The sequence below is a fragment of the Halichoerus grypus genome, chromosome 15 (genome assembly GCF_964656455.1).
Source record: "Halichoerus grypus chromosome 15, mHalGry1.hap1.1, whole genome shotgun sequence".
Lineage (NCBI taxonomy): Eukaryota > Metazoa > Chordata > Mammalia > Carnivora > Phocidae > Halichoerus > Halichoerus grypus.
The window spans coordinates 1904118-1926611 of NC_135726.1; the positions used below are offsets into that span (position 1 = coordinate 1904118).

The 22494-nt window shown below is 60.3% G+C and overlaps 1 protein-coding gene across 2 annotated transcripts in view; it reads right to left on the reverse strand.

The window, feature by feature from the left end:
* The window catches only part of JPH3 (junctophilin 3), a 76623-nt gene that overhangs the window by 31635 nt on the left and 22494 nt on the right, over positions 1 to 22494 (reverse strand). For both annotated transcript variants that reach the window (XR_004920056.2, XM_036100923.2), the window contains exon 2: positions 13526 to 14303. Coding sequence is in view for 1 of the 2 variants with exons in the window: in XM_036100923.2 (XP_035956816.2) it covers positions 13526 to 14303 (778 nt within the window). In the remaining variant the exon portion in view is untranslated. The remainder of the gene's footprint in view (positions 1 to 13525; positions 14304 to 22494) is intronic.

The window sequence follows — 22494 nt, forward strand, 5'->3', positions numbered from 1 at the left end:
GCGTGTCCCTGGTGGCAGGTTCCTGTCCCCAGACTTCATCTGGAGCCGCCTCGGAAGCGAGCACAGCAGAGTGTGGACCTGGGACGGCCAAACGGGTCCCCTCCGCAGAGGCGGGATGCCGGGGGGGCCGTTAAACACATCACCCCGGGAAGTTACAGAATCGGAAGAACAGGAAATGAAGATTAAAACGGAAGTGAGGAATGCCCGTTCCACGGGCAGGGAGACGGAGGCCCAGCGGTGAAGCACCTCTACCAAGAGGCCCGCGCAGGAGCCAGGTCTGGTGGCCTCCGTGTGACCGGACGGCTGCCGACCAAGGTCCCCACCCCGTGTGGAGCAACACGATCTTCAGGGACAAGGCAGAGCAGAGCCGCCACGAGTGCCCAGGCCCCTGCCAGCCCCAGAGCGCCACCCCTCCGGCCCCCGAGGCTCACGGCTGGCACCAGCCACGGCCAAGGTGAACAACAGCGACCCGCCAGGCACACCCTTCAGGAGCTTGCAACAAAGAGCAGCTCGTGTGCGGGGACACATTTTCCAGGCTCGGTGGGGATTTGCTGCGAGTCTCTGCCAGGAGGTTGCCAGGTGAGCAGCGCACCTGCGTGGTCACCCGCGGGCTGGGCGGAGCCGTGATCGGAACCCAAGGGAGCAGCATCTGGGTGTGGTGAGACAGGACGCAGAGCCCGCTGCGGGGTCGTCTCGTGAGCTGGCTGTAGGTCCGCACCAGCCTGGAGGATCCCAGGCTGAAGACTACTGCAATCCCAGAGGGCTTTCCGGTGGCAGGGATGTGTCGAGTGTTCCATGAACATCCTCCTGTTCCATTCTGCTGCCCTGGGAGTGGAAACTGAGGCTCTGACCCTACAGCCCATGACGTGGACTCCTTAGATACATTCATCGGTGTCAGCAAGACTCCCCTCCTTCCCCTCTTCCTTCCTGTACCTGCTGCACAGAGAAGCAAAGCCCTGACTTCAGGGAGCTCGTGGTCCCAACAAATTAAAAAATCCTGCACCTCAAGACAGATGCCAACACAGAGGGACCACAGAAAGGGAGCAGCCAACCCTCCTCCTCCGAGTCAGGGATGAGTTCAGAGAGGTGCATCTGAACTGGGTCTTGAGGGTTGTGTAGGAGCTCACTGGGCTGAAGGAAGGGCATTCCAAGCAGAGGGAACAGAAGGTGCAAAGGGGAAGGCTGCCCAGAGGGTGGCGGGGCACCTGTGCAGGATGTTGGCCAGGGGGTGGGGGGACCCAAGGCCAGAATTCAAGGAGGACTATCGTTTAGCAAGGGAGTCCAGACTGTATCCCGGAGACTCGGAAATGCCGGAACAGAGACCAGACTCCTCTTACAGCTGCTGATGTGCCAGTCTGTTGTCTACAGAGACGACCAGACAGGAGGCACTGAAGATGGGCAGAGGTGAGCTCTCCCAGAGGAGGGTCCTCTGACCCCCGAAATTCTCTTATTCCCAGTGCCAGCAGCAGGTGCTCAGCTCCTTCGAGAAGAGCAGGCCCCACAGACCTTGCCTCAAAGCCTGTTTGGGGACTGGCCTCGGCAGTCAGTCTCCAGCACAGCCAATCCCTGGGGTCCAGGAAGAGGACGGGGTGCCTACTCCAGGGGGCTCCTGGGTGTGGTTCCAGGCCCTCCGTGAGCTGAGGGCCTCCGGGCCCTGCCTGTGCCGTGGGGAGGGCGGAGGGGAGCAGGGCACGTGACCCCCATGGCAGGGACCACCTCGAGGCCCCACCCTGCTTACCACACTCAGAGCCGACAGCGCCATCCTGGTCACGGGGAAGGCATGGGTGAAGCTGGGACACTTGGGCAAGTGACAGGGACTCAGCCACAAAGCCAAAATTTGAGCATCTGAATATTCATCAACACATACATCTGTTTTCCTTTGCAAAGACAGGATCCCACTGCACACGGGGTGCTGAGTTTTAACTGTAGTCTCACATCAGGAGCCTTGGGCGCAGGGTCCCACACGCCAGCACGGCCCCCTCCTCTGCCTGTTGGGGTCATGGCGAGCGGGCTCTGCGGCCGCGTCTGCCGGAACGTGAACCAGCACACGGAGGGGCCTCCTCCCTCAGTGTCCTGGGGGACTGGCCAGCAGCCTCGAGAGTGTCCAGCGGACTCCCCGAGGGCTGGGCTGGCTGCGCCAGGATAGACTTCAGCTGCAGCGACCTGCGCATCTGTCAGACTGGGCCAACCGTGTAACAAACAGGCCCGGGGGGACAATGGCTTGGACAGAACAGACGTGGATTTCTTGTTCACGCCAAGTCAAAACCAGGTGTTCCCGAAACAACAGGCCAGGCAGCGGCCACCGCCGACCACCGACCGCACCAAGAGGGACGTGTCCTTGCGGGAACAAGCCAACAGAATCGGACTCTGATAAGGCCTCCTGGTCTAACTACCAATTTCAGGGAATCCACGGGACCGAGCAGCAGGTTAGCCCACCCTGGGTGCACTCAGCCAATCCCAGACTGTGGAAAATTCTACAGAACAGCTTGGTTTGCTCAGCAAACACACCTGCCAGGGGAGGAGGTGGGGGGGCGGGGGAGGCGAGTGCAGCTTTAACAAGACTCAAGAGACCCATGAGCCAACGACAGAATGAGGGCTCGGCTGGATTCTTAATGGTATTAGGTCTTGGTGTTATTTTTTCAGGTGGGATAATGTGGAGCTTATGTTTTTAATTGTTTTTATCTTTAGAGAGGAGATGGCAGGATGCCCAGAATTGGCTCCGAAAGCGACCCTGGGGTGCAGGCTGGGTCAGGGGTCAGGTGAACAAGAGGAGTGATGAGCTCCAAAGGGCTCAAGTCAGGTGAGTGGCCCACAGTGTCATAGACGCTTCTCTCCACTTTTGTATGTATTGGAGATTTTCCCCAATACCAAGGAAAATAAAAGGACACACCCATGTTCACAGCAGCCAAAAGGCGGGAGCAACCTGAACGGCCACTGCTGGGTGCACCGAGCGGGGTCTACGCAGACAACGGGAAGGCTGTCGTGACGCCCGCCACAGCAGGACAGACCTGGCGGGCACCACGCCCAGCGAGGTCAGCCCGTCACAACAGGACAAACACTGCAGGATTCCGCTCCTACGAGGGAGGTCCCCCCCCGAGGAGTCAGATCCACAGAAGACGGGGAGTGGGGGGGGGCGGGGGGTTGCTGTTTCCCTTGGACGGCAGCTCCGCTCTGGGAAGACGAGAAAGTTCTGCAGATGGAGGGTGTGGTTGCCCAACATTATGAACGTACTTAATGCCACTGAACGTCCACCTAAAAATGGTTCTGCTGGTAAAGTTTATGTTATACACATTTCACTGATTACATTTTTTTTAAATAAATAGGTGTTCCTAATGGACCGTGGCTCCCCTCCAGGTGGGGACGTGGGACCCCAGGGCCGGGATCCTCAACGCTGGCTCCCAAGGCTGCCGTGTGTGAAGCCGCGGGCCCCGAGGGGAGGGTCGTTTCTCACCGGCTCCCGCTCCACTGGCTTGTGCCGGCCCGTGGCCACCTGGCCGTAGGGTCTGCGGTGCGCCTGGGAAGAAGGGGGACGGGTTGGTGGGCCGCGAGCCAGCCCTGCACGTCATGCCAGACCAAGTACCAGCAGGGCAGGGAGGGAAAGTGCCCCGTTTTAACTTTTTTCATTGCCCCAGGAAAATTCCTGCTCGTGGCAGCTTTCTAAGCCGAGAGAGGAAGTGATGAGTCTGCCCGAGCCACGAAGGGCAGGGGCCAGGCGGCCGTGGGACCCGGAGCGGGGCGTGACGCCTCACGCCGCAGCAGAGACCAGGGCTGAGAGCACCACCGCGGGGTAGAGGAGTCGTGAATCCCAGCACCCAAGCCGCCCCTCTGAGGCTCTGGAGGGCTGTGAATCTGGGGGCACCGTTCACCCCACCGCCAGCCCCCGTGACAGCACCACAGTACGCACACACAGCCTCCCGCCACCAAGAGCAGGTGGTATCGACTGCCGAGGGAGGCCCAGGTGGCAGACCTGGGGCGCTTACGTCTACACACCCACCAGGGGCCCAGGGCTGGGGGCTCCAGGGGAGAGGCTGTGGTGAGACGGGACAAGGGCTGACGTCCTCCCGCCTCCCTGACACGCTTGCACCTGCCGGGTGCTCGGGGGGCAGCCGAGGGCAGGAAGGGATCAGGGTGCCGAGCAGCTGCAGTCTCCTCCCCCGAAGGACCCACACTGGGGAGGCCCTGCAATGACATCTCTAGCAGATGAGCTCAGCGGGGCCTTGGGGCAGGAGGGACCGAGTCTCCCTGGTGACAATCGCAGACTCAGGTCTGTCCCCAGGCTGGCCCACAGCTCCCCGAGGACAGCACCATGGGGTCGAGGGCTCAGAGCTGCGTAGGTAAGCGCCACGTAGCTTCATGGTCGGCTCCAGAAGGGGTCTCTCCCTCAGCGCCTCCCCAAACCCTGGCTCAGGCCCCCCCTCCGCCCCGCTGGATGCTGAGAAACAGGGCAGCACGCAGTGCCACCCCACCCACCCCACCGGGAGCTCAGCCTCACACGGGGAGCTGGACTCCAACAAACAAGCGTAGCTGACGGGGCAGAGAACACAAATATTAAAAACGCAGATTGCAGACAGCTCCCCCAAGAAGATGCACAAATGGCCAACAAGTGCATTCTTACCTCACCATTGTTAGCCATCAGGGAGATGCCCCCTCGCACCCCCGGGGACGGTGAGAAGCAGACCAACAGTGACGAGAGCCAGCGAGGACAGGAAGAAACCAGAATCCACCCACGCTGCCGGCAGGAACCTAACACAGGGCGGCCGCGGCGGCAAACAGCACGGCGGATTCCCCAAGAGTTAAACCTAGGATCGCCGTGCTGCCCAGCAATTCTGCTCCTAGGTGGACACCCGAGAGAACTGAAAACACGTCCGCACAAGATTCCGTATGTGAATGTGCACGGCAGCGGAATCCGTCACAAAGGTGCAAACAACCCAAATGCCCGCCCATGGGGGAGAGGATACACGAACGCGGCGCATCCGTGCGCGGGAATACTACTCGGCCACAGAAAGGAACGACCCTCTGATACCTGCTACGACGTGGATGAACCTGAGGACGTCAGGGGAACCCGTCTCGGTAGGAGGAGATGGGCCTCGGCTCGCCCGCATCCATCACCCGCACGAGGACGTGAATCTCTGCCCTGCTCCCTACCGAAGCCGGGGCAGGGTTCACGTGCCTGGACTGTCCCTCCCCCACTCCACGTCCACGGGGCGGCAGTCACGGCATCGGTCCTCCACCCCCTGCCTCACGCTGGAGGTGCACACGTGACCCAGTCTGGCCGCTCAGAGCCTTTCCGGATCATTCTGACGTGCGTGCTGGTCAGAATGCTCTCTCCTTCCCTCTGGATTGAGAACTACAAGGATTACGTGAGCACAGACCTGCTGGTCTTTCCTGCCCCATGCAGGGAACCTGCTGGAAAAGGACACGAACACACAGAGGGAAGCAGAGCCAAGAGGGAGAAAGCTCTGACGTCATCTGAACCCCTGGACCCAGCCATGCCTGACGGCAGTCCACAAAACAACAACCAACCCAGCCCCTCTCGTCTTGAACTGATTTGAGTTGTGACTCTGTTGCTTGCAATGGAGTCCTGATTACCACGGCCAGGTCCCACTTTACACAGACCTAGGTTGGGAGAAAACCACAAGTAGTCAAACTGCTCTTCAAAATCCCCTGAAGACTATGTTTAGGAGCTGTCATGCCAACTATAAGGATCCTTCCAGAGCGGAGACTCAGCTCAGCGGCGTGCTCCTGCTGGGAAGGGTCCCCCCCCAGCCCGTTATTTTCATCCACGCCCACTTCTCCCTCCGGCCTTGAGGGTGGCGGCCTGGAAGCTGTGACTCTCACGCTCAAGGGTGGCCCTTCCCTGGGCGCTAGCCGGGCTGGGCGGCTCACTGGCTGGCAGAGCCCGTTGGTGGGACTTGGGAGAGGCAGGGGGATGCCCAGGTCACAGTCTGAGGGCGGCAGTGGGTGGGAGGCCTGAAGCTCAAGTCGGGGGAGTGGCTGGGGTGTTTCGAGAGCCGTGGCAGGTTCCGTCAGTGACGGGATAACCTGCCTACCATCTCGCCGTTGGTGAGGTCCACACACCGCATGCCTTGGGTGGATGTTGCTTCATGGAAAACTCCAGGAAAGCTGAGGCAGGGCCACGGGACCCCAAGAACTAAAGACACTTTGCGGGGAGGGGGGACGGGGCCCTGAGTGAGTGTGTGGTGAGCTCCGATCCCAGCTCTCTGGAGAACAGGCTGACTCCCCAGACAGGAGCTGTGACCTGCAGGAGGTGAAGGAGCAGGCGGACCGGGGTTCATAAGCACGGGAAGAGCCTAGCTGTGGTGCAGAGTGCCGTGGGGTGAATCAGGACGTACCCCTCCCTCCGGCCACCCCCAGATTCACATCCACCCAGAACTTTAGCGTGACCTTACTTGGGATAGGGTCTTTGCAGATCTAATTAAGAGGAGGTCAGATTGGGCTAGGGTGTTCCTCAATTCAAGGATGTGTCCTTGTAAGAAGAGGGGACACAGACACCAGCACAGGGAGAGGGCAAGTGAGGACAGAGGCAGAGCCTGGGGGGACGTGGCCACCAGCCAAGAAATCCCTGGGACCCCCAAAGCTGAGGAGGCAGGAAGGACCCTCCCCGGGAGCCTCCACAAGGAGTACAGCCCCACCCACTCCTTGTTTTCAGACCTCTGCCCCCAGAGCTGGGAGAGATTAGTTTCCTGTTGTTTCAGGGCCCCACCTCCAAGGGCGGCACTTTGTCATGGCAGCCCCAGGACACTCACACGGGGAAGATCAGGAGTGTTCCCCCCAAAGGGTCAACAGTGCAGCATGGCTGGGGCGCAGCAGAGACTCCTTCTTTCCAGAACCACCCACGAGATGGTGTGTATCAGTCAGCTAGGCACCAGGTAGCAATCCCCCCGAAGGAGGTGGCTTAAAGTGACTATTTATTCTCGCCGGTGCATCGGGGGCTTCCCAGGGTCTCCCACCCCCAGGTCATGCTGTCACGGTGCTGGCAGGGGCCCAAGAGGGGTGAGCTGGGGGCCGGCCGCCACACCCACCCCATGCCACTGACCAAAGCACGTGGCTGAGCCTCTAACAGGAGGGACCCCAAAGTCACACGGCAAAGGGCATGGCTGGGGGGGTTGGAATCAGGAACAAACGTGAAGTTTGCGACAAGCACCCATCGGATTCCAGGCTGGACTGAAACGAGCCCCAATAAAACCACACTGTCCAGGTCTGACTGACGTGGACGTGGCCGTCCCCAGCACCAAGGGTGCAGCCCACTCGGGGGCGGGGGACATGGAGGCTCAGTGACCAGCAGGGGGTCAAGGGCAGGGGGTTCGCTCTGCTCTCTGCACCTCTCTCCCTGCCTGCTCTCACGTGCCAGGAAGGACAACCCGGCGTCCCCTGCCTGTCCTTGCGACCCCACCAGGTACCTGCTGTTTTCAACCCATTTTACAGAGTGGAAGACACAGCCCGGGGAGTTCGCAAGCCTCGCCGGAGGCCGGAGAGCTGCACGCAGCAGGACCACATACCACGTCTCTCCAAGAGGAGGAAACGGGCTCCCGCTGCAGCAGGAGGGCGGGGGGTCCCACTGAGGGGGAATATCCGATAGTCACCAAGTCTGGGGACAGATCACGGAGACCGATTTGAAGTCCCTCCCTCCAGGGCCCTGTAAGAAGCACCGGCTTCTCTGGAGAGGCGGCGAGCTCAGGAGAGGACGGGCGAAACGGCCCCCAGCCCTGCTCTGGGCCCCGGGACCCCCGGTGCAGGGCTCTCCTGCATGTGGCCAGTGTGGGGCCGGCTTCCTGTCTCCCACGTCATCCAAGGTGCCTGTCTGCGTGCCAGGTGGGAACGCTGCCTGGGGCTGAGTCACAGGCTCTGTGTCTTCTGTCCGATGAGGGGTACACAGCAGAGCAGAGCAGGCCACGAGCCTAATCACATCCGACAGCCCGCATCCCCTGACCCCGTGCGAGGGTGAGGCACCACGGGGCGTGGCGTGGTGGCGGTGTGGGCAGGAGCCGGCCCCCGCCAGGCACCAGAGGACACGGGACACAGGCCCACGCTCAGGAGCCCCTGGACTTCTGGGGCAGGACCGAAAGTTTGGGGGTGCACGCAGCCTGGGAAGCAGGAGCCTCTCACCCCCAGGCGAGCCCTCGGCCAGCCCCGGCCCCTTCCCAGGACCTAGCACCCCACTCCCCAGCGTCTCCTCCGGTTTTCATGTCGGGAGGCCAGAGCCAGAACAGATGGCTCTCGCCCACCACAAGGCCTGTCCTTAGCAGGTGGCCGGCCCTCCCCCGGAGGCAGGAAGCTCACATACCCTGCACAGAGAGCCCAGCTCCGCAGGGCTTGGAAGAGCTGACCGCCTGGCAGCGGGGGAAGGGGACGGGCTTGCCCCTTCTAGAGAGGGGAACGGGGGGGGGGGGGGGGGGTGACGTCCCCGCCCCCGGCCAGCACAGGCAGTGCAGGCCCTTCCCAAGGGGCTGTGGCAAATCGCCGCACACACAATGGGCTTCAGCACGCACTGACCGGCTTGTCTCTGGAGGGCAGAAGCCGGCGTCTCAGCGGCCCGAGTCACGGGGCGGGCGGGGCTGGTTCCTTCTAGAGGCTGGGGGTGGGGGGGCTCAGTTTCCTCCCTTCTTCAAGAGGCCGCATCAAGGGGCGCCTGGGTGGCTCAGTCGTTAAGTGTCTGCCTTCGGCTCAGGTCATGATCCCAGGGTCCTGGGATCGAGCCCCGCATCAGGCTCCCTGCTCGGCGGGAAGCCTGCTTCTCCCTCTCCCACTCCCCCTGCTTGTGTTCCCTCTCTCGCTGTCTCTCTCTCTGTCAAATAAATAAATAAAATCTTTAAAAAAAAAAAAAAAAAAAAAAAAAGAGGCCGCATCACCCACCTCTGCCTCCAATGTCAGGCCTTCTGACTCTGAGCCTGTGCGCACCTCCTCTAGGACGCTTATGATCACACTGCCCCCCAGTCCTGCACGATCCCCTCCTCTTAAAACCCTTCACGTCTGCAAAGTCCCTTCTGCCACGTAAGGTCATGTACCCACAGGGCCCAGCGATCGGGAGGACGACATCTCTGGGGCGTTAGTCAGACTCCAACAGGGACAAACGATGACAGAGCAGTCCGTCGAGGCCACCCCACGTCTGGCTGCGGCCCTCCCTCCCCACCCCTGCCACGGTAAATCGGGCCACCTGGCAGCATCCACCAGACTTTACACGCATGCATCCCTCAGCCAGCAAGGCCTGCTCCGGGAGGCTACGGGGCGGAACTCTGCAAGCCGGCAGCGAAGTGGGTCAGACAAACAGCCTCTGTGGCCTCGTTCGTAAGACCGAGATATCGGATGCATCCAAAACTCATTCACAGCGTCAGGTTGGACCCATAAGGTGCATCCATGTCGTGGAATATCATGCAGCCGGCAGAGAAACACACGGGTCTGGATATCCCGACCTAAGTGAGGAGAAAAGTGGGCCAGGGACAGCACGGTCCCATCACTGCAGCAGGAAACCATGAGGGTGTGAGACCCAGGTCTGCAGAGACACGGAGGCAAGCCTGACAAGGACGTACAGTTGTCAGGGGCGCCTGGGCGGCCCCGTCAGTTAAGTGTCTGACTCCTGACCTTAGCTCAGGTCTTGATCTCAGGGTCGTGAGTTCAAGCCCCGTGTTGGGCTCTCTGCCGGGCATGCAGCCCACTTAAAAAACGCACAGTAGTCTCCCCTGGTCCGAGGTTTCCGCTGCCCACAGTCAGCCGAGGTCTGGAGGCAGGTGATCTCCCTTCTGACCTGTGGTCAGAGGTCAGAGGTGGCCTCATGCTTTGTCCCACGCCCAAGTCATTCCACGCACTCCATCTCCGCACGGGCGCATGTCCCCACCCCGGCACCGAGGGGAGGGGGACAAGGACCACGTTTGCGTAACTTCTATCACGGTATATGGTTGTCGATGTTCCATTATTATTGTTAATCTCTTTCTGTACCTAATCTATAAACTAAGCTTCCTCACAAGTACAACGTCTAGGAAAACCCAGCACAAGGGACTTAGTTCTGTCCACGGCTCAGGCATCCACCGGGGGATCTTGGAACGGATCCCCCGAGGTTAAGGGGGAGTCACTGTAATTGCCTCTAAGGGGATGAACCGGTCTTGGTGGGATGCGGTGACCATACACCAATCTGTTTTATTACTTATTTTTGCGTGGATATATCATTTTAATAAGAAATAAAATGTTTTTAAAAAGCCAGCCACACACACACACACAAGTTCCAGGTCCTGAAGGGTTTTGTTTCCTTGGAGGAGGAGAGGTGCCGCAGGAAATCCCTGCGGGTGATCTGGCCGACTGCCTGGACGCGGCACCCCCGGCCCACGGTCGTGCAGAGAACGGGGCAGACGGCAACCTCACAGCGGCCCAAAGCCACCGGGACCCCCGAGGCCCCACCGCAGAGGCACCAGCTCGGCCTGGGCATGCAGCAGGCGCTCGAGATGCTGCCAGGGGGTTGCTGATCGACCAGTCGTGTCTGCCATGGGCCCCGGGAGGCGTGATGGAGCGGCAGCAAGCACGGAGGGACACCTCTGACGTCCCGTTACGGATGCTTCACGGAAGGGCTGGAGCGAATGACAACGGGGGGCGACTATACTGAGGTCCATCAGAATACACGCGGCTCGGAGCAGGCTCCTCGAGGGCACCCGGGGCGTCCCCCCATCGGTGACAGGGCAGGGGGCGGCCGTCAGTCACAACGGGGGAAGAGAACGCTACAGAAAGGCACAGGGGAAGGACAGCAGTGCCCTCTGCTCTGATTGCGCCCCCCCCCCCACCGACCCACCCACCAGGCGCGCCCTCCCCCACCCGTTTCCCGTCTCCTGCAGCGCCTCCGCCCTGGGGGCATGCTGGTGGCTCCTGAGGAATGCAGGATCTCAGGCTGTGCCCAGACCCCCGGACCAGCAGCTCTGGGGTGGGGCCCCGCCTTCGGCATGTTACCACCCCCGGTGTGAGTGACACCGGACGACGGCCTGGAAAGCCCTAAGCAGCTCTGAGCCCAGGCGGCACCCCAAACAAGGAACCCAGCATCTCTGGGGGGCTGGGCTCCGTGTGCCTTAGAGCCCCAGCGATTCCCGTGCAGACTGGGGACTGGGAACCAGGCTGTGGGCACTCCCCCGACGCCGCCACCCCTTCAGCTGTGGGCCCACATACAGGAACCCCTCTCAGAACTCAAGCTCTGTGTGCCCCCCCACCCATGTTTTGCAGGAAGGGCCGTGTCCCCATCCGCTGGGCAGCTGTCCCCACAGAGCTGCCCCCCGGGGGAGGAGACGCCACATGGTCTCTCGTGGACTTGCCTCGGTAACCTGTGCCCAGCCGGGACCCGAGGAGGGAGTGGGGCCCCTCTCTGCTACCGCCCGCATGGCCTGGGCGTCTCGTGGCTGTGACAATGACCAGAGTCCACCTGGGGCTAGTCACCGGCAGCCGCCGAGGCCACTTTCACACTCCAGTTGGGGGGGGGGCCTCAGGGCGTCTGGGACACGGACCCAGCTCTCATCTGTGGGCTTTGCTGTTGAGGACAGAGGCCCATGCCCTCTTTTTTCCCAATCTAAGCCCGTTGAGAAAATGGAGGAAGCATGGCCCCATCCCGCAGCCTGGAAGGGAGTCTCATCCTCGTCCCTACTTGCAGGGACAGAGAACGCTGTCACCCCTGCCCCCGATGGGTGATCCTGGGCACCAAGAGGCCCACGCGGCTCAGAGTCTCACTCAGGCACATCCACTCCCCCAAAAGGCCTCAGAGTGGGAGGGGCTGGGAGGGCTGGGAGGGTGACAGTGGCCTGCGCCGGGCCCCACACAGGTGGAGGGCACCGTGCAGTGCTCCATCCTGTCCTTCCACAGGGAACCCAGCCCAGAGAGGGGAAGCACCTTCCCCAGACTGCTCAGCAGCAATAGGCCTGAGCAGGACCAGGGTCAGCAGCCCCCCTGAGCCGGCCCCAGTACTCAGCGCTGTCGTCACCTGAGTCCTTGGACCTTCACCGCGGGCCGGGGCTGTCACTCCTGGTTCACAAACTGAAACCTGCCCTAAGTGGAGCTCGTCAGGTGTGCGGACTCTGAGCTCTGCCCACAACATGACCTCGAGTCCCCGTTTCCGTGGGATTTGTCAGAAAACTGCCCTGTGTCCCACGTCTTCAGTCCCAAGGATGTTCTCCTGGTCACTGGACTTTAAAGTCACTTCTGCAGGAGACCTGGAGGCCAAGAACGGACCCGCAGCCAGACGGGAGCTGCCGCGAGGACACCGGATCCTCGGCCACGCGGTCCCCCAGCCCTGGAATGGCCTCTCGTCCACGGAGGTCAACAAACCACACCACACACAACGGGACGGTGAGGAAATGCACCCAAATGCCAGGCCGTCCGGACGCTGTAGCCGACCAGAGGCGACGACGCCGTCCTCCTCCTACGTTCCGTGTTCTATACGAGCAATGTCACATTTAGGATGGAAAAAATAACTATTAGACCTAATTTCATTTTAAACCCCCAGGGGAGTCATCAAAAACGCTGGTCCTGTTTGTTTCCATGCCCGGACGCGTCTGGGGGAGGACAGGGAAGCGCATTGTGGGACCTTGGTCCTCAGGGAGCGGCTGCATCTTTCTCTGGGCTTCTCAGAATGGATTTCCTCTCCCTCTAAAACCTCAGACGTTGGGAGCTGTGGATATTCTGCCAATAAGCCCCAGCTATGGTTTTTGTTCTTCTACTGTGGATCAAAGGTCACGGAAAACCAGAGCCAAACGAACTAAAACTTTAATTAGTGACAAGGCTGGGCAGCCTGAGACTTAACGGAGCCAGGAGTTTTCCTGACCCTGGCTGGGAACACAGAATCATCCAGAAAGACACTGGGGCTGTCCTCCCAGACGCCTCCAGCCTGGGTAAGTGTGGCTTCTAAAGCCGTCCCCAGGACGCCTGCCTACCTACCCCTGCAGCTCCGGGGAACCGGGCCCTGAGCCCCTTCTCCCAGCTCTGAGCCCGCACCCTGCACCAACACCAAAGTCCCCGCGAAAGCCAACATGGTGCCCACCAACAGCCAACCCGGGACCTGTTGCTCAGTGCCCAGCGGCCCTGTGAACCCCAACTCAGGAAGGGCTGCATCTCACACCAGCTGTTGGCCCACGGCGCAAGTGTCCTGTGGGCCCCTTGCCGGGCCCCAGCCGGTCCCCGCACTTGGGGCTGTCTCCTGGGGCCCACGGACAACCAGGGCAGCTTCCTCCCTCCCCCACATGCCTGTGGCGCTGGGAGCGCGGCCGTGGCGACATCACACCTTTGTGTCGCCGGCAGAACGGTGCACCTTCTTTACGCATAGCTACGCCACGTGAAACACCAGCACGCGGAACAAAGGGCACTCTGCCCTGTCGGAGGAACGGCTGTCGGGCCCAGAACCCTGTCAGACCAACCGCTGCCCGGCCCCCATGCCCCAAGAACCTCCGAGGAGCCCCCGGGTTCCACGGGGCACAGTTTGAGAAACACCCGTGCCTCATCCTGAGGACCGGCCCCGCCGCCCAGACCCGCCCGCCGCGCCTCCTACCTGGAGGCCGCGATCTCCGCCTTCTGCTTGGCAATGGTGGCGGCCCGCTCGGCAGCCTCCACCGCGCGGTCCACCTTCTCGCGGATCTTGCTGGCGCGCAGCGGGATGAGGTTCTTGCGCTTGCCGCTGACGAGGACGTTCTGCTTGTACTTGCCCTCCTCCTTGGTGCCGTCAGGGAAGGTCATGCAGCCGTAGCCGTGCCGCCGGTTGCCGGCCCACTCGCCCTCGTACTTGAGCCCGTCCGAGCGCTGGCTGACGCCGAAGCCCGCGCGCTTGTCGCTCTTCCACTCGCCCACGTAGGTCTCGGTGGTGGTGGCGTCGATGTCGTCCTCGATGACCGCCAGCTCGGCCTCGCCCTCGCCCAGGCTGATGGTGGAGTGGATGTCGCTGGCCGTGGAGCTGACCGTGCTCATGCCGGCCTCGCTGCGGAACGAGCTCTGCTTGCTGCGCTGGCTGGCCAGGCTGCTCTTGGACTCGGACTTGCGCAGCTTCAGCCCGCTCAGCAGCGAGCGCCGGAACAGCCCCTTCTTCTTGCTCTTGAGGATGTCGGAATCGCTGTGGGCCACGAGCACAAAGCCCCCGCGGGACACGGCCGGGCTGCCGGCCACCGCCGGGGAGGCGTCGGGGTGCAGGGCGGCGCCGTTGGTGTGCTCGCTGCGCAGAGAGTTGATGGACGTCCTCAGGGGCGAGCGGATGACCGCCGCCATGCCGTAGGGGACGCTCTGCCGCACACCGTAGCCTTGGCGCATGCCGCCGACCCACTGGCCCTGGTAGGTCCCTGCGGAGACAGAAGGAGAGAGGGGTGAGCGCGGGGGGCAGCGGGACACAGTGGACCCAGCCTCCGTGGTTCTGTCTTGGAACAACGTGGTTATATCCCCGATGGTCTTTGGTGAAGACACCTCCGCCCTGCTGCCCACGGTTGCCTCTCATTCTCTTAGAGGCTGGGGAGGGGAAAGGGAGGTGTCAGAGTCTGATGCAGAGTCAGGAATGAACTGGAGAGCTCCCCCTGCACGTGGAGGGGGAGGAGGCACATGCTGCTGGGGGGCCCCCAACAGTCGTGGGGCCCGGGAGTCCAGCCACGGGGACACAGACTGGGCTACAAACTGGGTGTGAGGACGCTGCCCCGGGAGTAAGTTCCCAGTTGCTGGAGGCATCCAAGAAGGGTTTGGAAGAGCAGTAAGTGGGGACATCTGAAGCACTTGGGGACATGAAGGCGTTGCAACCAGCAGACCGGACATCCCCAAAAGAATGAACAGGAGAAACTCAAAGAGATATGTGCACACCCATGTTCACAGCAGCATCATTCAGAACAGCCAACAGGTGGAAACAACCCAGGCGTCCGTCGATGGACGAATGCATAAACAAAAGGGGGACCATTCATACAATGGAATGTTACTCAGTCATAAAACTGACGCCCGCTACATGGATGCGCCTGGAGGACTGGGTGAAAGAAGCCGGTCTCAGGAGGATGGACACCATGTGAGAACCCTGACGTGAGGCCCCTCCAACAGTCAAGTTCAGAGACAGGAGAGGGGCAGGTGCCAGGGGCTGGGGGAGGGGGAAAACAGGGAGTTGTTCTCTAATGGGGTCGGTTTATTTGGGGTGATGGAGAAGTTTTGAAGGCAGATAGAGGTAATGGTTGCACGACACCATGACTATCATGCCAGTGAACTGCGTAAAGAGTGGTTAAAACGGCAAATTCTGCGATATATAGAATATCTTCCCACAACAGAATAAAAAGGAAAAATAAATCAATAAAACCAGGCTCATATCCTTGCTCTACTGACTTGTTGTGTGATGGGAACCTCTCTGACCCTCAGTCTCCTCGTCTGTAGGAGTCTGAAAGCCCTCATGCCCTAACTCACTGGGAGAGGAAAACAGCCCTCGGTGTGGAGTCCATCCTGTGTTCCTAGACTTATTGCCAGGCCTCAGCCGGACTCCACTGAGGGGCTCCCCGCCCTGGAAGGGCTTTTCAGGGAAAATGGGGTGAATCTGTCCCACCGCTCTTCCAACTCACTGCCACAGGGGCTGTAAACCAGAAACTCACCAATATACAGGTTTTATTCGTCCCACAGGGTTTTTATAAAAAATGAATTGCCAGCATTTCAAAATCAAGATGTTTCACATAAAAGTTCAGCTCTTCTTTCTCCTAAACAATTACAGGATCTGGCAACCCTAGATCTTTGTGTTCAGATGGCAAAATGGAGTGGAGGGCAGCAGCAGGCTCCTTGAGATGGGGGTGCCCCTCCAGTTTGCCCCACTCCCCACTATGCCCTACTGTCTCCCACCCAGGCCCTCTCCCTCACGTGCTCGCCCCACACCAGAGGTAAGACGCAAAGCAAGTGTGGAATCCAAAGCCTTGCCGTGTGGCCCCCAAGGACTTCAGTCAGGAATGTGTCACCCCTGTCCCTGTCACCCACAACCCCAAGTCAGAACAAGTCCTGACCTCTCATGGGCTTGCCTGAGACGTGTCCACGCAGCCTGCCCTTACTCAATCCCCACCCCTGCCATTCGAATCCCACCCAATCCAACCCAGCTGGCACCCCCTCCTCAGTAATGCCTCGGGGTACCCCGGCCCATGGAGCTGACCGCGCGCCCACACAGGACCTGCGGCATCCAGGTCAACACCCAGCATTCCCCAGCAGACTCCGGGGGATGCCTGGCTTTGCAGGACACGTCTCCCTGCTCAACCAGGTTGCAAGCTCCCCAGAGGGGGAGGGCCTTGTGTCCTGACACCTTATTCTCCTCATGACTGGCGCCTGGCCTCGGTGGGGAGAGAGGTGGCCGGGGCGAGGCGCCAGGACAAAGGACCTGGGAACCCTACGCTCCAGCAGACAGCAGCCTATCCGTTGAAAGTGACCCACAGGCAGGTGCTTCCTAGAAGCAGAGCCTGAGACCAATGCCCTCCTGAAGGTGTCGCTGAGGGAGGCAGGGCGGAGCCGAGCCAGTGGTGGTCTCAGCCGCATGCGCCCCTCAGTGCCACCCTGTGGGATTCATCCCACCCCGAGATGAGGGCTTTTGCACCCCCGCACAGTGCTCAGTCATTTGGCAACCCCAAAGCTGGGTGGGGGTGTGCCCTGCGGGGGGAGGCAGTCCTGAGCCCACTGCCCCAAGTGCAGGGGCAAACGTGGAGCAGCAGGGGTGCTCCCCACCCCCTCTCCCCTCCTCCCACCCCTGCCCGACCATGAGCTCTTCCTGCGTCAGGCTGCCTTGGTCAGGCAGTGGGCACCTTCCCCCTGGGGGGGCACCCATCTGCCCCACAGCGTCCACTGCACCCCTCCCCAGAGTCAACCTGGCTATAAGCAAGGGCAGTCACGGGGGCGGGACAAAGGTGGCTGATTCTGTGCCAAACCGCATGCCCACCCTGGGACAGAGACCCCGTGGCTGGCACCAACCGGGGTTGTGAGCAGGAACCCGGGACCAGGTGCAGTGGGAGTGCGGAGGCCTGGGGTAGCAGGCCCGTTCAGGCAGGCAGACCTGCTGCCCACACAGCAGTCCTCCTGTCCCAGTTCAGGCTGCGAGTGGACTGCCATCGCAGGGAGTCTCTCCCGGAAACCCAGGGTGCCCCTTCTACTTGTGGCTTAGGGACAGGGCTATCAGATACAGCACAGGAGGCTGAGTTAAAGCTGAGTCTCACAGGAACAAGGAGTAATTTGGGGGAATGAACTGCCTGGGACATACTTATACAAGAAGTACTTTCGGTGATGATCTGAAATTTGAGTTTAGCTGGGTCTCCCATAGGTTTATTTGCTGAATCTGGCCAGCCAGCTGGGACCTTCCATGATGACACCCCGGGTTTTGCGATGGAAGGCCCCCCAAAGTGCAGGACCTCCCGTGAGGGAAGGGAGGCTCAGCCCCTGCCCCCTCCTTCCCCTCAGAGGAGGCCGAGGCTGTCACTGATATGCAAGATGGGGTCCATGCGCGCAGCAGAGTGTCACTCAGCCTTAAAGCTCAGGACATTCTCACACCTGGTACAGCACGGATGGGCCTGGAGAACACGACGCTCCGTGAAATCAGCCCGTCCCAACAGCACACTGAACGGTTCCACTCACACGAGGGCCCTGGAGGAGCCAGATCCACGGAGCCGGGAAGCAGATGGGGGGCACGGGGGGCCAGGGACAGGGCTGGGGAGCAGGCGTGCCATGGGGATGGAGCTCCAGGTCGGGCAGAGGATGACAAAGCTCTGAAGGTGGATGGTATGATGGTTGCACAACACGAACGCACTTAACACCACTAAACTGTACACTTCAAAACGGTCAAGATGGTAGATTTTATGTCTATTTAACTTAAAAAATGTAAACAGTGAAGGCACTCCTGGGAGCTTCACGCATAGCCTGGTGGAGGCTGTGACGGGCAGGGCCTTGGGGAGGCGTCGGGAGTGGGGCAGACCTGGGTTCGAGTTCCGACCACCCACTCTGGATCTGTGACCTTGGGAAAGTCTGCTTTAACCTCAGCGTCCTTGTCTGTAAGATGGGGAAGGCGGCCGTGCAGAGCATGGAAAGGTCATCAACACTCACTCACCCTAACTCTTCCTCACCCAAACCTTAGGGAGCCGGTAACACCTCCCTTTGCAGGTGAGGGAACGGAGGCCCTCCCAGGGCAGGACCTGAACCCCGGGCTCACCGCCCTTCCCCCTCTCCCTAAGCCCTGGAGCAGGTGCACTGCAGGTCAGGCAGCCCGAGTCCCGATCTGGCGGCCCGGGTGACAACCGCGCCCCCCGCGAGGTCCGTAAGTAGCACGCACGCACATCAAGAGCTGGGAGGGGCCGGAGCCCGCAGTTTGGTTGTATGTGCATGTTTGCCCCCAGTGGGAACTCATCTGTGAGGCTGTGGCCGGCGTCGGTAAGAAACTGGATCCGACGTCGCGGGACGGCAGACCAGCTCTGCTAGGACCCGCCTGGGAGTACAGTCTTCATTGCCTACTGCAAAGGGCAGGCAGGAGCCAAGAGAACGGACCCCAGCCAGGCCTCGGGGAGGCGGCTTCTCCCAGAGGGAGGCTCCCAACCTCTGCCCCCTGCCCTCCCTCCCAGCCTCCTCCCTGCGCCCGTCCTTCGCCTCTCCTTCCTTGCTGGGGCTGGCGGGGTGGGGGGACAAGGGTTCAATTCAAGCCCCCCGATTCCCAATGGTGTTTGAATCCAACTGGTTATTCACAGAACGTTAAATCCAGTGTTTTGTTGTTTCATTTGACACCCCAAGCAGCCTGTGTGTGAAAAGGCAGAGGCCAGCATGCCCAGTTCGAGGGGAAGGCCAAGCGGGCCTGGCAGGTGCTGTCCCGCAGCATGCTGGGAGGGCCCCCAGAGCAGGGTAGCTTCCTGTGTGCACTTTCACCCTGACCTCGGGCCACCCCTCACACAAGACACCCAGATGCAGATGGATCACTCGGGGCATCCCTGCTTCCCTCCGGGTAAGCTCAGGAAGGCAGGTGATGCTCCCAGGGATTCTGCCACCCCCTCACCTGCCCATCACAACAAAGATAATGGACCAACCCCTCCATCCCATCACCTGGAACTTGGAATCAGGAGATCTAAGGGGATTGCAGGTGAGCAAGCCAACTTCCCTGAACCTCGCTCATGAAATGCCATCCAGAGCCAGCGAGACAACACGCAGGGAAGAGCAAACCAGACAAGGCCAGTGAGGGGGGCTCACGCTCGAGCAGCATCGGCGTCCCCCACATGGGGCACGCCAAACCCCCCGACCTCCTGACTCAGGTGGTGCAGCCTGAGCTGCATTCCTAACAAGCTCCCCGGGGAGACGGACACCACGCGTGGGACCCCACGGAGGTTCAACATCTGGCGTGGCCCACGCGATTCAACACCACAGCCCAGGCGTGCTCTCCCCTCCAGAGCCTCCCGCACACCTGGGCGGGCCTGCCTCCTACAGGGCCATTCCCTCCTGGGGGCACCGGGGGCAGCCCTTCCCCTCCCGTCACAGGTGACTGGACCCCAGACTGTGGCCAACCACCTTCTGCCTCTGGGACATTGGCCAGGAAGTGAGGAAGCCCGCGTGACTGCTTCCTGCCAGAGGAGGAAACGGAGAAGCAGCCTGCGTGTTCTTCCTCAGAGCAAGACACGGAGGTGGGAGCTTCTCCAGTGCCGGCTCCCCGGACACCCCTCACTCCTTCTAGTGAGCCCACATGTCCCTTGGGCCCAAACACTCCCTAGGACACCCCAGAACCCCCTCTCTGTCCTCCGGGTGTCTGTGTGCCCCAGGACATGTCAGACTGGCCGTGAGAGCCCCATGCTGAACTGGTGTCTCCCTGAGAGTAACAGCCGGTATTTACAAAGCTCCAGGCTCCTTTGTCCTCAGATGGACAGAACACCCTGCAACCTGGCCTTCATGCCAGGGGGATGCACAGAAGCCCCTCATCCCTGCACCCCCACCTTCATGCTGGGGGACGCAGAGGCCCCTCCGTCCCTGACCCCCACCTTCATGCCGGGGGGACATACAGAGGCCCCTCCGTCCCTGCACCCCCACCTTCATGCCGGGGGGATGGGAACGCACAGAGACCCCCGCATCCCTGCACCCTGGCCAGGCTGGGTGGGCAGAGGGGCCATTGACCAGCAGGAGGACACACCCAGCAGTCAAGCTGCACCCGTGTCTGCACACACAGGGCCAAGCCCAGAACCCCCAAGCCAGGCAGGACTCTAAAACAGGTGCTTCCCACATGCCCCGTAACACGAAAGCCACCTGCTGTGATTTTTTTTTTTTTGAGAAAACCAGAGTTCCAGGCATGAACTCTGACCTATTGAATCAGCACGGTCAGAGCAGAGCAGGTGGCGTGCACCTGCCACCGCCCCCAGGTGATTCTTCTGGTCGGGGCATCCCTGGGGTGAGGGATGTGGCAGAGGGGGACCAGGAGGTGAAGAGCCTAGTCCAAGGACACCCAGCCCATGGGCCGCAGAGCCAGGGCGCCAGCATCACTGCACATGTGGGCATACTAGGTTCTAGAACCTTCTTCCCCAATGTACCCTGGACCTCTTTCCACCGTGTCTCCATCATTAGTGATGGTTGCGGCTAGCCCAACACATGAATGTTCCACAACACAGAAGCAACAAGCCCATCTTCCGTGGAACATCGAGGTCATTCCTCACTTTTGATAGCTTATCTTCGTACGCAGGTGATAGCCTCAGGATAAACTCCTGGAATGAATTTGCTCATTCAAAAGGAAGTTTTAAGGTTTTTTGACACACTGCCCTTGGAAAAGACCCCAAAAGAGTGACCATCTCCCCCTTCATCACCAACACCAGGAAGTATCATTTTTAAAAATCTGTTTTAGCGGGGCTCTGAAGAGTTACGGCTGGTGGGGGGGGCAGAATTCATCCCCCGTGTCGCAGTCCTGCCCCCTGGTACCTCAGAACTAACCGTATTTGGCGACACGGCCTTTGCAGACAGGACTGAGGTAAACTAATAAACAGGCACACAGGAAGATTCTCAGCATCGCTCGCCATCAGGGAAACCCACGTCAAACCCACAGCGAGACCCCACCTCACACCCACCAGGACGGCCACTGTCAAAAACACGAGGAACGGTGTCGGTAAGAGCGCGAAGACGGAACCCCTCTGCACCGTGGGTGGGCACGCGACATAGTGCAGCTGTTGGGTGACAGCACGGGCTCCTCCGGAAAATAAACCCAGAACGACCGTAGGAGCCCGCGGGCCGCTCCCGTGCACCGCCCCCCCACCCCCGAGGACACACAGCAGGGGCTCCGAGGCCTCCGCAACCATGGCTGCAGCAGTCAGGAAGTGCAAGCAAGCCAAGGACCCAAGGACCGATACGCGGATAAAGAAAACGTGGTCTGTGCACACAATGGGACGTTACTCAGCCTTAAAAGGAGGGAATCCAGACTCGTGCCAGGACACGGGTGAACACTCGGGACACTACACTAAGGAAAGACACAGACAATTATTGCACAATTCCACTTATAGGAGATACTTAAAGAAGTGAAAATCCAAGGCAGAGAGTAGGATGGTGGGGGCCAGGGCCTGGAGCGGAGTAGTCAACGGGAGCATGGGATTTTACGGGAAAATGGCGAAGATGGTAAATTCCATGTGATCTTTGACCACAATAAGAAATAGGAGGCTGTTAGTGTGGGCTCTAACCCTGTAAGAAGTGGGGGGTGAAAGCAGGGGTGTGTGCACAGGGGAACATCCATATGAAGAGGCGGTGAGGGGGGGCCACCCAACCTGCCGGCACCTTGATCTGGGACCGCCAGCCTCCTGACTGGGACCCAGCACACGGCGATGGGTTGAGCCCCCCAGTCTGCGATATCCAGTAAACCAATATAAAAACCAGGGTGCTGAGAACACATACAGAGGACACAGAAAGAAAAGTTCCTGGAGAAGCGGAACCAGGAGATCACACCTGGGGGAGCCCCGGCAGAGAGGAGCCAGACCCTGACCTCTAGGAGGAAGTCCCTGTTCTGAACAGGGACCCCGCCCGAGTTCCCGGACAATCCAGGGCAGGGCAGCTGGAATCACCACAGCTGGCAGGAGGGGGGAGTTCCTCTGAAGGGGTTGAATCGGCCCAGTCAGCTGTTTGGTATCTTACTTTAATAAACCAACAGCCAAGGGGCACCTGCGTGGCTCCGTTGGCTAAGGGTCTGACTTCGGCTCAGGTCAGCATCTTGGGGTTGTGGGAGCCCCAGAGTCTGCTAGTCTCTCTCCCTCTGCCCCTCCCACTGCTTGTGCTCACCCTCAAAAAAAAAAAAACCAGCCAAGGGTCATCAGACATTTGGAGAAAGCCTCCAATAGGAAGAAAGACCCAAACATACAAAAAGTGTAGGGGGGAGGGGAGGCATTGGAGAGAATCACGAAAAATGCAGAGTATGGAAGACATCAGGAGCCCAGCAATTAAATCCGTAGAGAGAAGATCCTGTGTCCACAAAGTGCAAATAAAATACAACAACAACAAAAAAAGGGAAAAGTCAGAGACAAAGAACGAGCTCCTGGAAATTAAAAGCATGATGGCTAA